Consider the following 20,582-nt stretch of genomic DNA (forward strand, 5'->3'; position numbering starts at 1 on the left):
ACGTGTAGCTTCTTAGAATGAGCATCTCTTTGGTGGGTAGAGATTTGGGGTCTGGATTATGAAAGTCTTGGTGTAAAGTAGATCTGCATTTGCTGCTGCCTGGTCTCCAGGGATATCACTGCTCAGGGTCATAGTCTAGGTATTTCTACTGTGAAAGGATAGTGAAATTTGGGGGATTGGCTTCTTTTATCCTTCCCTGGGCTTTCTAACTATAATCCTAGTACCGGTTGGCAGAGTTTTTTTTTTTTCCTCTTCTGTTACTTATTTATTTTTACTTTCCCTACTAACTATGAACCTTTGAAGGCTCTGACATTGTATAGGGAGCTCTTAGTTACAAATCCCTGTCTCACGGGGTCTCAGAGCCTCCCTGGACCCCAACTCCTAAGCACCTTTTGTGTTAAGGCTCGTTTCTGGGTCTGGTCTGTTCCCCAGCATTGCTGGGCTCCCTCAGCACCTGCTCATGCTGTCCTGACCGTGGCTTTCCATTTCCTCTCCAATCCTGGCTCGAAGTTGTTCCCTTTTTCCTAGGAGCTCCACCATTTTAGTTTTTATATGTTGGTTACAGTCACTCTGGTACTTCGAATGTTTGTAAAGGAACGGATTCCTGTTAGCCTTAATTTGGAGTGTTGCCAAAACTAGATGTTATCAATGATTTCCTTTATGAATTTCCTTTATATTTAAAATTAATTTAAAATTAATTTTTTTCTGTAATCTTCATTTTCAGTTACTTAGTGCTTATGTTCTTTGGATTTGCACCATTTAGAATATAATTCATGTTTCTCTCTACATAGCCCAACTTCATTACCTCCAATGGCTAATGAAGCTCAGCCTTGTCCATGTGACATTGGCCACAAGATAGAGTATGGCGGGATGGGGCATGAAGTCCAGGTCCAGCACATCAAGGCTTATGTCACCAAACCCTCCACTGACACGGGGAAGGCTGTGGTCATCATTCAAGATATATTCGGCTGGCAGTTGCCCAATACAAGATATATGGCTGACATGATTGCAGGAAATGGATATATGTACGTATAAAGTTCTGTTCCTTTGCTTAGATTCATGTAAATTTCTGTGATCTATTTTCTTCCCTTCAGGAAAAACAAAACCAAACCAAGCCATGACTGTATTCTAATTTACAGTATCTACTTCCTTATCTTACTGGGCTGCAGGTAAATGGGGAATGCCCATCTGAAATTTAAACACCTGCCCAGTGTCCAATGGAAGCCACCTGCTCCCACCCAAGTCCCTGGCCTTCAGACCTTCCTCATGGTGCCTGGCCCTGTTGATGTGTGGGACACTGTGAGAGTCCTTGCTAATGGGGGGCCCTAACAGATGCAGGTACAGGATGCCTGGGGCAGACCTCACCAGCTCTGAAATGGACCCATTATTTGGCTTCTGATGTGTCTCAGTCTCAAATCCATACTTTGCAAGCTGGGCACCCATGGTTATCTTGGTGTAAACACACACTATCCCTAGCATGGCACTGTCTGAGTTAGAAGGGGTTCCAGAACTGGCATAGTGACACCTCACTCATCTCCTAAGGATTATTTTTGTCACATTCAGTGGTGTGGCCTGTGGCGGATGCTGTCCCCCATTTGCATCTCGTGCTTTTGTTAAGAGCGTCAGTAAACACAGGAGAGTAGGACCCATTCCTTCCTCTCCAGCCTCAGAAAGCACAGAACCCGGGCTGTGATGCATCCAATATCCTTGTTTTTTTCAAAAAGAGAAGCTGGAAATCAAAGCGTGCCTACCTCGTTTTCCTGTGAAGAGAAGCCCATTTAAAGAGGCCACATGGCATGTTTAGTGTGGATGGAAAAGAGGACTTCCCCTGGCTTTTCACTTCTTTATGTCCCCAAATTTCTCCTGGAAGATGGAGCAACTTAACTTTATAGGGGCAAAAACAAGTAACAAAAATAACAGCCAAGCCTCATTGCCTCCTGGGCATGGGCCTTACGGGGGTAACTTTCCTTAACCCCCAACAGCCGCCCCAGGGCAGGACTATCTTTGTTTCCCATATCTTTGAACCAGAGTGGGTTCACTTGCCCCAGTCACCCAGCAGCAACTGTCAGACTGAGTGGAACTGTGGCTTCTGCTGCCTAATGGCAGGCGGGCCCTTCAGCTAGAGACCCACCATGAAAAATGAAGACGACGACGACGCCTATGATTTACAAGCGCTTCCGCACTTACACAACTCATTTTGCCCTCAAAATAATCCTCTGAGTTTGGGCGGTGCTGGGCGCAAGTTCCATCTGTCAGAGCAAGAAAATGAGGCTAAAAATAGCCAGATGACTTGTTAAGGTAACGGCTGAATGGGGCAGAACTGGAACTCGAACTTAGATTCTCCTGAGCCCGACCTCAGGGTTCCTTCTGCGCGGCAGGAGGGGCCGTGGCCTGCATCCACAGCAACGACCTTTATTTTAGGAAACGCTCTCTGTCTGGAGCGGCCTCGGCCCGCCCCTGGGGTTGACTCGTGTGCAGATCGATGTAGACTTGAGCGACGTGGCATGTTTTCTCTCCGCGGCCCTTTTTAGAACCTGCACTAGACCATTCACTCTCGTCAGGAGATTGTGCCCTGCTGGCGTCCTGGGCAGAGGCTATGAAAATCGCCTTGTCATAATGACTGGACATGCTCCCCAGGTGTGCCTGAGGCCAGCGTGAAAGGCCAGCTGAGAGATGCGGTCCCTTCTCCTGGGGCAGGAGGAGCCCTGTACCCACCCTGCCCCAGGTACTGCTGCCCGGGCCCCCAGCCTGTGCTTTAGTCTCGAGTGGGCAGTGTGCCCTGCAGGCTGGTCTCATCATTTCCCATGGGCTGGGCCCTAAGCAGGCTGCCAGAGGCCGTGTACCTACAGTTGTGAAATCCGAGATGGTCTGGCCTGAGGCCAGTACGCATCTTTGCTGACATCAGAGTTGGCCTTCGTGGCCACTATTTTTGCTTTCCTGGGAGCCAGAATCGCCAGCATAGCAAGTTTAATGAATATAAGCAATACCAAGTCCCAGCAGCACTGAATCTAAGAGCAATGAATGTTTTTATTTTACAGAGCCATTGTTCCAGACTTCTTCGTAGGTCAAGAGCCCTGGGACCCCTCTAGGGACTGGTCCACTTTCCCCGAGTGGTTGAAAACAAGAGACGCCCGAAAGATCAATAAGTAAGTTGTTGGCGGGTGCAGCTGTGTTTGTGGTGCCCCCAGGGCACCAGGGAGAGCAGAGGCCAGGAGAGGTGGCTGCGGCCTCTCCGTTCAGCACCCACCCTCCCTCCCTGCCAGTGGCTAGCCAGGGGAGTCCTTCCTAAAGGGCAAAGGGAACCTTTCAGCAGCGGATGCCCTGGAAGGTCAGAAACCAGCCAGCGCTCCTCTAGCTGCCCCAGGAATCTCATTGTTTCCCTTTCTGGGATGCTTCATGGCACTGATGCCAAGGGAACCGTGGAAGGGCTGGTGGTAAAATTTCCCTGGACTGTGGGGCTTTGGGGTCCATGGGGTCAGCGCTCCGCTCCTTCCTTCCCCTTCTGGCAGCAGCATCAGTTGAGAAAATGGGCAGAGAAATGGAACTAGAGCAAATGCCAGCCTGTTACTACTCAGTGGGGACCCATGGCTTTGGATCTGAGGCCCAAAGGGCCAGACCTTCCCCCCAGTCTTGACCTTGACCCTCCCCCATACCGCCCAGGCAGACTTTGGGTCTTTAGGTCAGACCCACCAGAACAGGACTGCTATCTTGCCAGGGTCCAGAGGCCAGTGAGAAGAAAAGGGCTAGGGGATCCATCCCCCAGGATAGCAGCCTTGTGTTCAGTTAGCTCTGCCAAGTCCGGAAGCAAAGACCAGAGCTCTCAGCTGCCATCCAGACCCAGAGGGGACCTAAGTATGGTGGGGGGAAGAGGCCAGGAATGCTTTCTAATGCCAGGCTCCTCCTGAATAAGAAAACCTGAGCCCAGGGCAAAGGGTGCCCCCACTCCCACCCCCGCTCACCTTGGCCATTTGTCCTGACCATTTTCCTCTCCCATCACCTGATTCTACCACCATGCACCTGAGCCTTGTGTTTGATCAGCCCCCAAGCCCATGCTGGGGCCACTGCTAATGATGTGAACCCCTCCACCTGTGGCCACTCAGTCCCTGGAACTCTCCACTCCTTTCTTCAATCACTGAGTGCCCCCCAGAGCTGAATCTGGGGCTGCTCCCCTCCCAGCTGCTGAGCCGTGGGGAAGACATGGCCCACAGCCCCAGGGGCGTCTGCCCTACTGAGTGCCACTTCCTGGCCACTCAGCCCTGCTACCCTCCCCACACTCACTGGGGCCAGACTCTCCTAGGTTCAGGTCACCCTCTTTCTGGGGGCCTTTGCAGAGCAGCGGAGCTTGGTGGCTCAGGCCAGGGTCTCCCTAGAGTCTCCGTGCCATCTATCCATGGAGATACTGCCCTCTGAACTGGGGGCTCCCAGCACGGCTGTGTGTATTAGCAAGTATTAACCCCAGGGTCTTGCAGGCTGGAGACTGGGCCATCAGCTCTCCTTGGGATTGCTTCTAGGATGTCAGCCACCTTCTCTTACCTGACCCAACCTGGGGAGTCTCACTGCAGGGGTATGAAGGTCTGCTCCCTCACCTGAGTCGGGGGGATCCCGATGACTACGCCTGCTTGGAGCTACCCTGGGAGCTGGTTGAGGCCTTTGCAGAGACCGCATCACAGCCAGCATCCCTGTGCCCACTCTGGCTTCCTTCCCCCACTGCCAGCATCAGTCCCAAGACTGCTGTAAACCCGCTTCCTTATCCGTTTGCTAGTCTACTCCAGGGACCGAGCCTGCAACCCCAGGCGAAACAAAATGAAGCAAGAAATGAAGAGTCAATTAGTAGTAAAGCCACAAGAGAACCAGAGAGACTGATATGAACACGAAATCGAGCTTTGCATATGAAGAGCTGTGGGGTGGGGATAGTTAGGACATTTTTCTCCTTTTGAGGAAATGCTGTGTGGCTCAGCCTTCCATTTGTGAGTACAAATAAGGGTGACCAGGCATTGGGGAAGCCCAGGGGTAAATATGTAACAGTCACATATTTTAAATCAAAACGAGACGTTAAATGGCAACACTAACGTCTGCACTCGACTGAGGTCCTTGTATCTGGTCACCTGTCGTTTCTTTGAAAGTGATGGAAAGCTCATCTTGAGTGCTCACTGCTTAAGCAGTCTTGGACTTTATTGGTTACAGAACTAAAAAGAGGCAGTTTTTGGCTTCAGGAGGGGATTGGCGCATAGCTCAGAAGATACCCCCAGGAAGTGCCCTCCACCATCCCTCGGCAGCCGTTCTTGTATGCTGACTCCGTTCTCAGGCAGTTTTTGCCTCTGGGTGGCAAGCTGGCGGCAGCTCCAGTCTCGCCTTGGCCCCTTTCCCAGAAACCCAGAGAAATTCTCATTTTGCATGGGTGGTTCTGAGTCACGAGTCCATCCTCGAACCAATCACTGTGGCCAGGAGATTGCTATGCTCTGATTGGCCAGGCCTGAGTCATGCACTCCACTTCTGGAACCAGAGGCAGAGCGGCTCTGCCCCCCTCCAACCACCGCATCTGCCACCACAAGGTATATGGACAGCATGGCGAGGAAGGGTTCATTCAGAGCTAAATCCTGGTGTTCCCTAAGAGTGGGGACAGGTTCAGAGCAACACAAACAAACATGTTTACCCGAGTCAGGTAAAGAATTTTATGGAAATTACCTCTTCTTTCTTGCCCCTCCAGTTAAGGCAGTGTTTCTTACTATCAAAGCACTCAAGAAAAATTTAAAAATTAAAAATGATTGTTTTTTTCCATGTTATTTTGCAGAATTACTTAAGTACTATAATAAAACGAAAATAACTAGCACAGAGTGGTCCAATTCAATATGTTTAAATGTGTTCAAAGATAGGTTATGACTGGAAAAAAAAAAGGAAATGCAACAGAAATGCTTTCTCTGCTTTTTTTTTATTGCAAATTGAAGAAATCAGCATTTTTTCTTTAGTAAATAAACAGAAATTCCTGGGCTGGCCTTCAGCCCTACCTCCATTCGAGTGTATTGCTCCTAGTTGAAAATGTGAGTTCCAAACAACCAGTGTGCAAATGAACCACCCGCAGGACAGGGCCACTGGTCCTGGGCCCCGCGTGGCCTAAACAGTCCTGGTGGCTTTCCAGATATGCTCTGCTGTTTGGGCCTAGGAGGAAATGAGCGATGCAGAGTTGGGGTGTTAGGCAAAGAGACTGAATGTGCCAAGTCAGAGTTTGGGGAGCTGCCCAATTGCATCTGGTGCCTGTTGAGAGGAGGAAGAGGAGCCTGGGGCATGGGATGGGGCAGATAGTGGGGGTCAGGTTTTGGGAGCTGTGCTGTACCCTTGGCCTTTATCCCAAGGCTGTGGAAGACCTCAGCTTTCAGCTGGAAAGTTTGCTGGTCAGACCCTGTGTTTACCTAGAGCCCTGCAGCCCTATCAGCTTGTGGGAGGAGGCTGGACTTTGGGTGTGGAAAGGAGACCTGTCTGGAGACTTTTGCGAAGATGCGTCACCCAGGCAGGAGGTGGTGAGGACTGAGCTCCAAGAGCAAAAACCCCAGAACCTCAAGGAACACCTGCTGTTCCATGGGCACAGTGCTAGCTGCCCAGAGCCTTTCCCGGGCACTCACGGGTTTTGGTCGGGGGCTTTTTGCCCCCCCACCCCAGTTTTATTGAGCTGTAATTGAGACATAACCTTGAGTAAGTTTAAGGCATACAATGTGTTGATTTGATATATTTATATATGCAAAATGATTACCACCATGGCCTTGGCTATGTGCCAACATCCCATTACATAGTTACTGTTTCTTTCTGGTGGTGAAAATATTTAAGATTGATACTCTTGGCAACATTCATGTACATAATACCGTATTATTAGCTGTAGTCAACACACTGTATGTGACATCCCAAACTTGTTACTCTTATACTGGAAGTTTGTACCCTTTGTCCAGTACCTCCCCATTTCCCCTATCCCGAACCCCTGGTAACCACTGTTCTACTCTGTTTCTGAGTTCTATTTTTTAGAATCCACATATAAGTGGTATATAGCTCTTGCTTCTTGAATAACTTTTCTTTCTGTTCTAGAGAGGTAGAGGTTGTCTTGAAGTATCTGAAACAACAGTGTCACGCCCAGAAAATTGGCGTCGTGGGATTCTGCTGGGGTGGAGTGGCCGTCCATCACGTGATGATGAAATACCCAGAATTCAGAGCAGGGGTGTCCATCTATGGTAAATCTGCCCTGTACATTTTTTCACAGTGAGATCAGGAGGAGTGAATGAAGGACAACTACAAGCCTCTTCCCAAGCCAGGGGTTCTGGGTACAACGCAAAACCCAGGTGTGCAGATAGCCTGTTGTAAGGGACTGGCTTACAGATTTGGAAGTAGAGGTGGAGGTTTGTACTGTAGTACCCAGAATATGTCACCAGGAATGAGGAGTCCTGGGTCCCAACAGTGTGCCTTTAGGAAAGGCACCCAACCTGAGGTCTCATTTCTTCCCCTAGGATTAAGGGGATGATGTGGATTTCTGTGATAATGGTTAATAACAAGGAGTATTTTCATGAGAAACGTCTATGAAAATATAGTTTTCCGAGATAGGAATTATTTTCAACTGTGTGTGCATGAACACACACACACACACACACACACACACACACACACATTTTCAACTGTGTGTGCATGAAAACACACACACACACACACACACACACACACACACACACACACACACACACACACCATAAAGAAGGAAGGAAAGGGAAAACCCTCTCTAGAATGTAAATAGCAACATAAACTTTCAGCCAAAGGTATCATAGCAATGAAATGAGGACATTGTAGCTGTATAAGGAAATGGCATAGGAAGTTCACAAATAGCATTCAGACCATAAAAATGTTAAAAAATATAAGATACATGAGGAAGTTTTTGGCCTTCTTTCATAATAGTGTATCAAGCAGTTATATAATGATTATTATTTGGCTCTAAGTTTTCCCCACTACAAGCATTAAAAAAAAACCTTTTAAATATTTACTTACACAAAAGGAAATGACCATTTGCCAGGTGCCACGCGGCAAAACGTGGTGGGCGGTCGCTAGCCCGCCTAGAGCCCTGTACACAGCAGGGGGCCTTTCTGAGCGCCGTCTCTCCGGCACCCCCTTCCGGCGGCTGCTGTGCGGTGCACTTGCTGCGGAGCGTGACCACGCTCAGAGCCTGTGGGGCACATACCGTGGCCTTAACCCAGGGGGCAGGGAGCGTGGCCATGTTTCCCGTGGCTCCCCACTGGCTGGAGAGAAGTTAAACGTGAGGGGAGGCTCTCGGGGTTACTTAGCTTTGCTGTACTGCCAACAGGTAATGGAAAAAGAAGCTACCCGTTATTTTCTCCTCCCTACTGACTAGAACAACTCTCCTCAGCCAGGCGAGTCCTCTTTCTGAGCCGGCCCTGACCTTGGCCCTGCCGTAGGCCCACTGGGTCAGTTTAGCGAGATCCCCCACCTCGGTATCTGCTCAGTCTCCTCATCCCCTCTCTCCAGACCTCCTCACCCTGGCCTCTGTGCTGCAAGAATCCTGGCAAGTCCTCGGGCCAGGACCTCCTTACCCTGCTGTTCCCTCTTAGTAATTTCCACCCACTGATGCCACCCTGCTCCTTAGCCAGAATCCCCTTGTCCTTGTTCTCGGCTTGAGCCTGATCTCTCTCCTACTGCAAAACCTCACTGCGGTGGCCCCTCTGGGGTACAATCTCTCTTAACGAGTGTCAGAATAATCTTTTCTTTAACACTATTCTTATCTTAAAAAGGCATCATATTGCAAAGCTTTTGCTTATTTTCCTGTAGGAGTGGGCACACCCGCATTGTCTGAATCCCCAAGGTAGAACTTGCTTTTGACAAAATGATCTCTAAATTCTGAAATGAAGGATGAAAGCTAATCTTCACGGATGGCCTGCTAGGACCAGGTGCTGTGTCAGGAGCAAATACTCTGTTGTGTGTCTAATACTCTGCTGAACGGTCACTCTACCTTATGGATGAAGCCACTCGGCACACAGAAGTCAGAACCTGTGGGGCTTGTTTGTGTAGACTGTGAGAAACTTCTAGAACAGTGGGGGTCAGATAGTCCAGTTTTGGATTTGAGAGTTGTCAGTCTGTCAGTGAAGGCACATCACAGAAGGGAGCGTTTTTCAGGCTGCTTCTGTATCTTTTCATGGTCTGGTTCTATTATTCATGGCCTGATGCCTTGTAAAGAAAGTGGAGAGTAGATGAACTTCTCTTTGGCACTAATTTTATAGGCCAGGACGCTTCTAAGGAATTGCTAAAAAGAAAATAGAACCCCAAAAGCACGTATTTTACTTCTGCAACATCAAACCAAGCCCTTCTGGTTTTCTGTTTGGAAACTATGGCTCATGTATGGGCAGTGCATTCTCACGTCCCTGTCCCCATTCTCCAGGCATTGTCAAGGACTCTGAAGATGTGCACAGCCTAAAGAACCCCACGCTGTTCATCTTTGCTGAAAACGATGCCGTGATTCCTCTTGAGCAAGTAAGTTGGCGTCATTCCTCTTCCTGTTTCTGTATTCCATACATGATTTGACATTTCACGGAAAACTTCCCACAGCATTCATTTGTTGCACCAAATACTTTTAAACATTAGTCTTATAGGTGGGTTTTACTGGGAAGTTAGAGTAGACTGCAATCCCACCACAGTGCTCTTGGTGTGGCTGGTTACTGGGCCCAGAAGCAGGCCCCACCTCCTTGTCCCCACATGTAATCCACCAATTATCATAAGGTATATATCCTTAGAGACATGGATGCATTAACCCCAGTACATTGATAAGGAGAAAGTGGAAGAAAACTGTGTCTCAATGCAGTCCTTTAGAAATCATTGTTGTTATTCATAACCAGTGCATTATGACTAATACAAATCTCAGGTAGTTTATACTTGAATATATATACTGCATATACTTGAATATATTACATCTTGGATACATTAAATATTTGATTATATATTGAATAATATATAAAATATATTGATACAATTTCAAATAATTGATGTTGCATTCTTTTTATATTGCCTGCTCTGAACTCTCTGCTTTGCCAGAGGTAAGGACTGTGTTCGTTACAAAGTTAAAAGTAAAAAATTCATTCCACCTATGGAACTTAATTTAAAGCACTGATGCAATATCTCTTTTATGAGCATTCAGACAAGATTTGGAAGATGGGGAGTACTACTAGGGGTTAAAGTCACCATCATGATATCTTTTGCACACCAGGTTGCTTTGCTGACTCAGAAGTTGAAAGAGCGCTGCCAAGTGGAATATCAAATTAAAACATTTTCTGGGCAAACGCATGGGTTTGTGCATCGAAAGAGAGAGGACTGTTTGCCTGAAGACAAGCCCTATATTGACGAGGCAAGGAGGAATTTAATTGAATGGCTGAACAAGTATGTTTAGCCGTCGCCAAGTGCAAACTTTCTCAAATTAGTTCGCATCCAGAAATGTGCTAAAGACCTGGTCATTTGATTTAATTTTCACTTTATATAAAATAAATCAAGGAATCCTGAAATTCATTAGTTCATGTGAAACACAGATTCAGCAGGAAATGTTAATGTATGAAATAATTTAACACACACATGAATCAAAATGTAAACAGCAGGTCAGTGCCTGAAAAATTGGAATGGTGACATAATATCCTAACTACCTGGCTATTCAGGGGCTAGCCCAGCTCAGGCCTGGCCTTTCTGGTCTTTAACTGAGCACATCCTGTAAAATGATTAATGTGGCAAAGCTATGAAGAATGCGAACTATAAACTCGGGAAAATTAAATGCCCAGCTTAATTTGACATTTACTTCTATCTTAATACAGATGAACTTCTCGTGTATATATTGCAGTTTGAGAAATACTGAGATTAAAATAGGGTTCCATTGACCTAATGATATCAAGCCAGTAAACCTCCTTTTGAGTTTTTGAATTTGTACCTTTTCCTAAAAGCTAATAAAACTGATGAACTAGTTACCATCCAGCTGTCTCCTAGGTAGTGGTTTCCCAAACTGGTGTTTTTGGGTCCCAAGGGGGGGAGAAAAAAAAATTTCTCATGTGGTGGTATAAAGGGTAAAGTTTCAGTTTTTACATTTAAGTTAATTTACATATGTGGCCAGTGGGAACCACAGGGCAGGGCTGGTCTTCAAAGGGGAACGGGCTACTGTTGGGGGTTGACATTGTTTTACTTGGTTCTTATCCCCGCTGCAGCAAAGAACTGAAGGGTAGAGATGCAGTAGTGAAGCTGAGCAAAAGTTTTATTTGAAATACACTCTAAAGAAGGAATGGGCCAGAGCCAAGGTGGACAAAGGCAGGTTTACTTGACTAAAGCAGAGAGAAAGGGGAAGCTCATTGATGGGAACTTGCAAGCTCAAATCAGAGCTCGTAGTAGCCACTCCCTACTTACCTGAAGTAGGACAGAGAGAGTGAAGGCTTGTGCTTAAAGTCCCAAAAACAGAATGAAATAGCAAAGTGACAGAGACAGCACTGGGAGAGCACAGAGTCAAAATGTAGTAAGTTGAACTATAAGAAGCCTTTTAAAAATACACACTCCAAGAAAGGGGAGTGTGGGAACTTCAGAGGGGAGGTGCACTTAAGGGCTTAGGATTCCACCTTTTAAGGTTTTCATGCATGGGGCAAAGGGTATGGGTGGGGGTTGTTGGGTATAGGCTTGACTTGTGGTCTCATGATGTCTATCTCTGATGAGAGACACTATGTCATTATCTTTCAAGAATGGGATAAAGGTAAAGAGTTAGGGGGTGTAGGCTTGTCATGCAGTCTCATGATGTCTATCTCACCTGCATTAACTGGAGAAAGTGTCAAGGTCAGCCTAGATTCTGAGTGTGTGGAATGAACTCACATTGTAAAGGGCGTTAATTCTGTGAGTCCTTTCTGACTGACTGGCTGGCTGGCTTTTTCTGATTGACTCCCTGAGTTCCTGATGGGCCCCGCCCTCTTTTCATCCTGTTCATCTCTCTCTGCATCACACTCCTGTCTTCAAACTGTGTCCTGGGGGCCTGCTGTGACCCCATTGTGCCCCCACATGACAGCCCTGCAGTTGCTCTTTCTCAGTGCCAGCCCTGAGAATTTCTGTACTTGGCAAGCTAACCAAGCATAGACCCGGTAGCTGGCCCCCGCAGCAGCCGCTCTCAGGGTCTGCACACACCGGAAAGGCTGCCTCGGTTCCCCTCCGCCCGGGGCTGGGCCTGCAGGAGGCTCCCTCTGTCAGGTGGGTTTATGGGGAGTAGGTTCTGCTTCCTGAGTTGAGGGTGAGCTGCTCTCATCTCACTGTGCATGGCCAGCTTGGGGCTGTTTCTTGTTGGTCCTGCGGCTGCAGGGGGAAACTCATGGCACTTGCGTTCTGGGCAGGAGCCAGGCGGACCCTGCAGCATCAGGTCCACACCACCCTTTTGTACTTCCATTGTGAGCCTGAGAGTATGGCAGAGGTTTTTAGTTCTCTGTGTGAGGCCAGCAGGAGGAACAATGTGGGCCCGCAGGGAGCAAAAAGCAATGATGTGGGCCTGACCCCAGGCCCGGGTATGGAGAGGAGAGGAGGGATTCCAGAGGTTTTAGGAGAGAACTGGAAAAACAGTGAACCATCTGAGATTGGCTGAGAGATGATCCAGGCTAGGGAATCTTAGAGGAAAAGCAGTACTGTGGGGAGAAGTTCAGCTTTGGTCCAGTCTGGAATATCAGGTTTTCTGGGGATGCAGCTAACAGAAAGCTTGACTAACAGTGGCTCAACTAACCATGGCTAAGAGAATAACATTGAAGTCTCTCCCACAACATCTCTAAATTGATCTGTTAAAAAATCTATCCAAGTAAATTTGAAGCTCTTATTGGCTTTATTGAGAGATTTCATGAATTGGGTGGAGAGATGCTATGAGGAATTGTACAAAATGGAAGGTTTTTATAGATGGGTGTGGGGGCAAGAAGTTATTAGCTAAAGAAAAGAAGGGATTGTTTCAGGCAAGGTCACTTTCTATTAGGGGGAACAGCAGGGGTCTTATGCAGATCACCTTCCTAGTCATGAGGAAATTTCAGACTGACTGGTTTAAAATTCCACTCCTGGGAGAGGTTGAACCTGCCATTATGTGAAATGTTAAGCCGGGGTTTGGTGACTTGGTCCAGCAGAAGTGACCCCATGTCGGGCCTGCGTCTTCCCAACAGAGCCAAGCCTGGGTCAGGGCTTTGCTGAGGCCAGGACATGCATAGGTGCTGACTGTGCTGGGCCCTTTCCTCCAGGCTGGCTCCAGGCCTTGGCCTCACAAACACCAGCCAGGGTGGGTGGGGAGGGTCTCCGTTTCTGTTAGGGAGGAAACTCTTTCCCAGAAGCCCCCGTATGGGTCCTGAGGGAGGCTGGAGGGAGCATCAGCTGAGGGGCCCGTGGCCAGGAAGGATTAGATCCCACTCACAGTGAGGCCTGGTGGGCAGCCTGTGAAGGGGACCTGAGGACCGGGGAGCTGCCTGCTGGAGGCCTATGGAAGGTGTAGGTGAGGAAGAGTGTGGAGTAAGACAGGGATGAGAAGTGACTGCTGGGGGCAGGGTCGGGTAGGTGAAAGAGTTACAAGGGTCCAGGCCTCCACGTGTTGAGCCAGCTGTGTGATGTTGGGCAACTTACATAGCTTCTCTGATCTTTTGTTTTTTTCAGTGTAAAAATCTATGAATGAAAACATTTCTGCAAGTAGAGGGGGTGCTTGGCAGGATAAATACAGCCTCACATAGGAAGTGTGCTTGGGGTCACAGCAAGGGAGAAATGGTGGTTGTTCCTAGATGTGTCCCTTTAGGCAGCTTGAGGGGAATGGAGGAGCCAGGGAGGCCAGAGGAACTACAGGGGGCAACTTCCACGAAAGGCATGGCAAGAGTTTCAAAAAGAAGGGTGTAGGGAAAATGGAAGTTCCATGGCTAGGAGCCTCACCTGATCCTAATCTAACCTACCCACTGTGTATGTGTGATGATGTAATAGTTGGCCTACTGAGCACACCTTGTATACCCATTGGCCATAAGCCATTACTGCCAGTATTGCTATAAAAAGAGCTCCCCAGTGCTAAGAGCAGAGCAGGAGAGAAGAGAGCAGGAGAGAGGAGGGCAGAGGCTGGAAACAAGGGCAGAGCCTGGGATAGAGGCTTGTGGATAAAATGAGAGTTCCTGTGGCCTGGATTCTCACCTGGCCCTGGTTGACTAGCTCACTGCACACCTATGGGCAATATATGGCTGTTGACTATATAAAGAGCTCCACCCAGTGCTCTGGGCACGACACAGTGGCAGGGCTGCAAGGCTACAGGAGAGCAGAGCAGAGGACAGAGGCCCAGAGGACGGCTGTGTGGGACGACTGTGCAGACAGAGCAGCCCAGAGGCAGAGACCGGCTTGCTGCATACAGACTCGCTCTGAGTGAATGGGATTTTAGTGACTGACCTACCACCTGGAAATAATATTGGGTATAACCCTTTCACCCCAAGAACGTTTTGCTGTCAATTTCTTTGGTCACATTGAATCCATAGTGAACGCCCAGGGCTGAAACCCATTGGCAAGATAGGCTGAGCCAGAGGCAGAGACAGAGGCAGATGGGATTCTAGCACTCAACCTACCCCTGTGAGAATAAAGCTTGGCATGAGCTGCCTGTGGAGGAAGTGAAGGTTCCTGTGGCCAGGATTCTCACCTGGCCCTGGTCAGCTAGCTCACTACGCATGTGTGGGCAATAGGTCATTATTGAATCTATATAAAGAGCTCCACCCAGTGCTCTGGGTGACACAGCAGCGTGGCTGCAAGGCTGCAGGAGAGCAGAGGCTGGAGTGGTGGCAGTGCCAAGGCCAGAGACCAAGACAGCTGTGGGGATGGAGAGGCCCAGAGACAGAGACCAGCTTGCTGCATGCAGACTTGCTCTGAGTGGACAGTATTCTAGTGACTGACTGACCACTGTGGGAATAAAGTTAGGTATAACCATTTTACCTCAAGAATATTCCACTGTCATTTCTTTTCAGTCTCATTAAATCCATAGTGAACTTGTCTGGGGCTGAAACCCATTGGCAAGACACCCCCCAACGTCTCATTGTCGTTACTGGGACTTACTGAATCCAGAGTGAACTTGCCTGGGGCTGAAATACTCTGGTGAGACAGAGGGAAACAGTAGAAAAAAAGATGAGAAGAGCTCATGGTGTGACCCCACAGAGAGCAGGCCTGGGACTCAGAAGTGGGAGAGCTGGGTGGGCCTCCCTGCAGGCCCAAGTGGAGGCCAGAAGGGGCTGCAGAGGAAGAGGTGCCTGAGGGGACAGCCGCTGGGCTCTGAGGGGCTTGGCTTTGTCCTGATGTTTGCTCCCAAAGGCGAGGCACCTGATGAGGGAGGGCAAGGAGGGGGCTGAGCTGGCTGGCAGCAGGCAGAGCCCAGTCCTCGGGCCTCCATCAGAGAGCTTGGACTCTTCTAGTGCTCACACCCACTGAGTATTGGCTGGCCTCCTGCTGCCATCACCTCCTGGGGACCCAGGCGAGTGAAGCAGCCACTCTGAAAGGGAAAAGAGAGCTCCAGAGGGTCTTGAGTTGGCACGTAGATGCTTTGGCCTGGAAGTGACGCTTCTCACGGCCTCTGGCCTGGGGTTGTGCCTGGTCCCAAGCACCAGGAATCCCAGAAGTGCAATCCTGTCACGTGCCCAGAAAGGGAGCCACTTGTCCCTGAGGGTCAGGACTAACACGTGACTACCCCAGAAGCAGGGACTAGGAAACCCTCTTGAGAGATGGGCCCTCGGGGACGTTAGGAGGCACTGGCTCATGCAGGAGGACCGCCTCCCCGAGGCAGGATAGGGGTTTATGACTTTCCTTTTGCGGCTGTGACAAATTACCACAAACTTTGCAGCTTTGTAACAGATTTATCTTAGTTTCTGTGGATCAGAAGCCCAGGCGGCTTGGCTGGTTTCTCTGCACTCGTTTCACAAGGCCCAAGTCAGGCTGCTGCCTGGCTATCCAGAGGCTGTAGAAGAACCCACTTCCATGTACTTTCAAGTTTTTGGCAGAACTGTTTCTTGCAGTTGTAGGACAGAGGTCCTGGGAGCACCTTCAGCCCTAGAGGCTTCCTTCCCTTGCACGTGGTCGCTGCAGCTGAGGTGGGTGGGGTCCCATCCTCACACTGCCGTCTAGACGTCCTTCAGCCACACCTCTTCCCCTCTCTCCAGGCCCTTCAAGGGCTAATGTGATTACACTGGGCCCACCTGGGGAGTTTTCCCATCTTAAGGTCAACTGACAGGCACTTAATTCCACCTGCAAAGTGCCTTCACAGCAGTGCCTGCGTTGATGGCTGAATGAGCAGGCTGAGTCTTAGGGGGCAGCTCTAGAATTCTGTCTGCCACAAGGGGAGGGTGGATGGGCTGCCCAGATGTCTACAGGTGGGTGCACAGGAGTTGGAATTTCACACTGTCAGCTTCAATGGTCTTTGAAATAGGAGTCAAAGTTCATCTAAGTCTTGCCAACGGCAGATTTTTAGAACTTACATTAAAAATGTTTACTGTATAAAGTTGAAAAGTTTACTTCAAGAAATGAATGGTGCATTCAAATTATGAAGTGTCTCTTGGATTTGACAATGCCTAGTATTATTACGAGGATTAAACATGTTAATACAGGAGCTTCTCAGTGGTGTCAGGATCCTTTTATACTCCTACAACTATTGAGGATGCCCAGAGCTTTTGTCTTACGTGGGTTCTATCCATTGACATTTAATGTATTAGAAATTAAAACTAAGAAATTAAACTACATTAAAAATAATGAACACATCAAATGTTAATGTAAACGATGTTTTAATATTTTCCAAAACAAAAATAGTTATTATAGTGGCATATTTTTCACTTTTACAAAAATATCCTTCATATCTGGCTGAACAGAAGACAGCTGGATTCTTGTATCTGCTTCTAACAACGCATGCAGTTCAATACAATGTGTGGCTTCAGTTGAAGCATATGAAAAAAATCTGCCCACGTGATACAGTTGGAAAAGGGAGAGTCTTTCAGTTGCCTTTCACAAAACTAGATATCCCTCTTTACATCCAAAACCAACAAATGGGTCATTTCAATATGCTTTTCATTGTTATATTGGCCTGTCTTGCACTCAGCAAAGGTCTTTTACCCATGTGCAATACGTTGAAGTATCATACAGTACACTTAGAAAATAACTCATTTGCTGAGCTATGCAGATCTCAAATGATGACATATTTCATACAATGTCAAAAAGTCATTCTTTAAATCATCATCAATTTTACCAGAAAAGCCTTGCAGAGCTTCTGAGTTTGTGACGGTGGGTTGCAAGCTTTCAAAAAACTAATTTTAGCTTAGAAATTCAAATTTTACCATTGGCTACAATACTAATCAGTTCTTGCTGTGGATTGGATGTGTTACTTTCTCGGCCTTGCGCAGGCTGGTACGCTGGCCCCACCAGTTGCCAGGTCTGCCCACACTTATCTTGGACTTCTGGCCTCCAGAACTGTGAGAGAGAAATTGTTGTTTAAGCCAATCTGAGTATTTTTGTTACAGGAGTTGGAACTAAGATAGTTGATCCACTAGTGACAGCTCACTGTTCATTTTTGAGGAAATGCCTCTCATGTCATCATTAGTCATTCTTAAAGTAAAATGTTTTGTGTTAAGAGCTAGTTCAGCTTAGACCACCACCATACTTGTTACATGGCAGCGCTGAGCACACTTAGTCACTAATACTAGAAAGCCGTGTACCCAAGGGCCTACACTGAGCAACTCAGTAACTTGCATTGCTTCAGCAAGGCCACCCCTCAGGGCAAATGGCTCTTTTCAGCAAGTGGTGCTGGAGAGCACGACTACTGGAGTAATTTGGTGTCACTGCCCTGATTCACAAAGATGGGTTTCACCTACTGCTGCTTTTGCATCATCAGTGCAACTGTCCACACAGCAAAAAAGGCAAGTAAGCTTAGTATGAAAACAGGGACCTCACAGCCCCTTGAATGTCTAGGACCCCAAATCCATGGACCACACTTGGAAAACCACTGTATCTTTAGAAAACAAAGAGCACTTAGGACCCAACGCATGTTTAAAACACCTTTACTTCTGGTGTCATTCTCATTCCCTGACCTTCAACACATCCTTTAAGTAGCCACTGGTCTCTGGCACCTTCTCTTCTCTGGTGCTTGAGACAACTCATCTTGCAAGGTTGCCTAAAAGCAGCACCTAAAATGGAGGAATGCTTCTCAATGCTTACAAATACTGATTATTGATTCTTTCATTACTAACCTACCCCGGCCACCTCTGACCCCAAACTCCTGATCCTTTAGTGGAGATGTTCCACCAAGAATGGAGAAGAAAAAGGATCCAAGAAACTCCATCACATGGAACAGCCCTGCCTCTCAGACCTTCCAGCGGCATTGGTACCTTTTTGAGTGGTTGCTTCTAATCAAAGACTAGGCCATTTAACAAACACCAAGTAAACCTACCAATGTAGGAATTGGAAGGCAACAGGAAAATGTTGGGTCCTGCATGGGAATATGGCCTTAAGGCCAAGTGCCTTTAGCTGGTCTTGCTACGCATGGGATGAGATGGGAGTCAGCTCAAGTGCCGTAGACACCCAACTCAGCAAGTGCTCTACAGCTGAAAAATAACAGTATCACACTACCGTGAAGAGGTACTTTTTATTTTTAAATATGGAACGCTTCATGAATTTGCGTGTCATCCTTGTACAGGGGCCATGCTAATCTTCTCTGTATCATTCCAATTTTAGTGTATGTGCTGCCAAAGAGGTACTTTTAACGAAACAAAATCAAAGTTGTGAAACACCTCTACAGGTTTTTTTTCTACTTGTGACCCATGTATCTTGCCAATGGGTCTCAGCCCCAGGTACACTCACTATGGATTCAATGTGACCAAAGAAATGACAGTAGAATGTTCTTGGGGTGAAAGGATTATACCCCTTTATTTCCATGGTAACAGGTTAATCACTGAAATCCCGTCCACTCAGAGCAAGTCTGCAGGCAGCAGACTGGTCTCTGCCTCTGGGCCTCTGTCCTTGGAGCTGCCACCTGTCCAGCCTCTGGTCTGCTCTCCTGCAGCCTTGCAGCCATGCCACCGTGTTGCACAGGGCACTGGGTGGAGCTCTTTAAGAGTCAATAACAACGCATTGCCCACACGTGTGTAGTGAGCTAGCCAACCAGGGCCAGGTGAGAGTCCTCACCACAGGAACCTTCATTTTATCAACACTGTTACTTCTCTCAACCACAAAAAACACCAGCAACATCTGTGAGGCTCATATTTGGAAGGCAGGAGTGGTTATCGGCTCTTCTACAACCTGGAGCACTTTCAGTTAGACTGGTCCAAAGCAAGCTGCTGTATGCTCTTTACAAGCTAGCATCAGTCCTTGGAAATCAACTCATCCAAACTACAATGTTGGAGGTATTTGAGTGAGTCTATAGCTGACTTGATTCTGACACTACACCCAAAATATAATAGTTATTACAGCACACTTCACAATTCACTTTATGATGGAAAAAAACCAAAATTGTATTTTCAGTAAGATTATTCAATAAAAATACTTGAGTAATTTTTTAAATAATCAACTGTCTAGTCCCCAAAACATACTAAAAATAGGAAAGGTATTAGCAACTACACCTAAATCCACATATTTACTTGGCTAATTTATTAATGTAGAGAGAAAATACAATGACCTAATAGTTAAGACTGGTCAGTGTCCTGGTTCACAGAAGGCAACCCTGAAACCTATTACTAAAGTCTATTTAGACAAAAACCAGCCTAATTCCAGGGAATATGACTAGACCTATTGGCACACTCCCTGAAGGCACATAAATGAACTTTCTCTTCAGAACCAACCATATACCAGCACACAGCACAGCACAACAGCACAGACTTGGGATAGATTGCGTAGGTTCACCCTACTTATTGGTTAGGAGATGCTATGAATACTAAGCAATTGATCTCATCCACAGGTGAGAATTGGGACAATCCACGTGAAGTCTCAAAACAAGACCTGGCCTGAAGTTAGGGCTGTCACTATTCGCCAGCATTATTTTAGTTAAGTAGGATTAAGTCCAAAAGCCTTTTCTTACACATGGTGAAGGTAAGGCATTTCCTCCCACTTAATCCATTTCTCTGTCTCTACAATTTACTCTACCTCCTCTTGTCCTGTCCTTCTGACATTAACCCTTTGATGCTGGTCCTATTAGCACTAACCATATCCCAGGCTGTGTATTGTGTAACCCCGCAGCGCTGAAGACATCCCTATAATGAGTCTTTTACAATCAAAGGACCCACCCACTTGGACAGACGCAGCATTTAATAAGGTTGACACAATATTCCTCTTAATGTTAAAATAACCTTGAGAACAATTGTTTTGGCTGTTAAATTAGTTCCTATAGCTTATTAAAAAACACCTTCTATTAAGGCAGCATTTTATGGTTACGATGTTCAACTTGAAGAACAGAAGATAAAAGTTGTTTAAAGAGATCCCTTTAATATAATGAATATAAAAGCTTGTGAGACAGTATCCCTATAATTACATGTTTTTGAACAAGTGAAACCATGGTTACCCAATATCTACCCAGCTCTTTTTATTCCAGCATCTAC

The 20,582-nt window shown here is 47.2% G+C and overlaps 1 protein-coding gene and 1 non-coding gene across 3 annotated transcripts in view; one reads left to right on the top strand and one right to left on the bottom strand.

The window, feature by feature from the left end:
- The window catches only part of CMBL (carboxymethylenebutenolidase homolog), a 30,005-nt gene extending 9,930 nt beyond the window's left edge, over positions 1 to 20,075 (top strand). The window contains exons 3-7 of one of the 2 annotated variants that reach the window (XM_057496428.1): positions 792 to 1,025; positions 3,039 to 3,146; positions 7,072 to 7,214; positions 9,419 to 9,510; positions 19,946 to 20,075. In XM_057496428.1, coding sequence (XP_057352411.1) covers positions 811 to 1,025; positions 3,039 to 3,146; positions 7,072 to 7,214; positions 9,419 to 9,510; positions 19,946 to 20,035 — 648 coding nt within the window. In that variant the 5' untranslated portion in view covers positions 792 to 810 and the 3' untranslated portion in view covers positions 20,036 to 20,075. Of the gene's footprint in view, positions 1 to 791; positions 1,026 to 3,038; positions 3,147 to 7,071; positions 7,215 to 9,418; positions 9,511 to 10,240; positions 10,988 to 19,945 lie in introns of those variants that run through there. The other variant, XM_036896693.2, reaches the window with a different exon arrangement.
- LOC118918202 (U6 spliceosomal RNA) lies at positions 18,644 to 18,749 on the bottom strand. Its single transcript, XR_005027051.2, has one exon. It is a non-coding gene; the product is annotated as a U6 spliceosomal RNA (small nuclear RNA).
- Positions 20,076 to 20,582: the final 507 nt, after the last annotated feature.

This window comes from Manis pentadactyla, chromosome 2 (genome assembly GCF_030020395.1).
Source record: "Manis pentadactyla isolate mManPen7 chromosome 2, mManPen7.hap1, whole genome shotgun sequence".
In the NCBI taxonomy this organism is placed as follows: Eukaryota; Metazoa; Chordata; class Mammalia; order Pholidota; family Manidae; genus Manis; species Manis pentadactyla.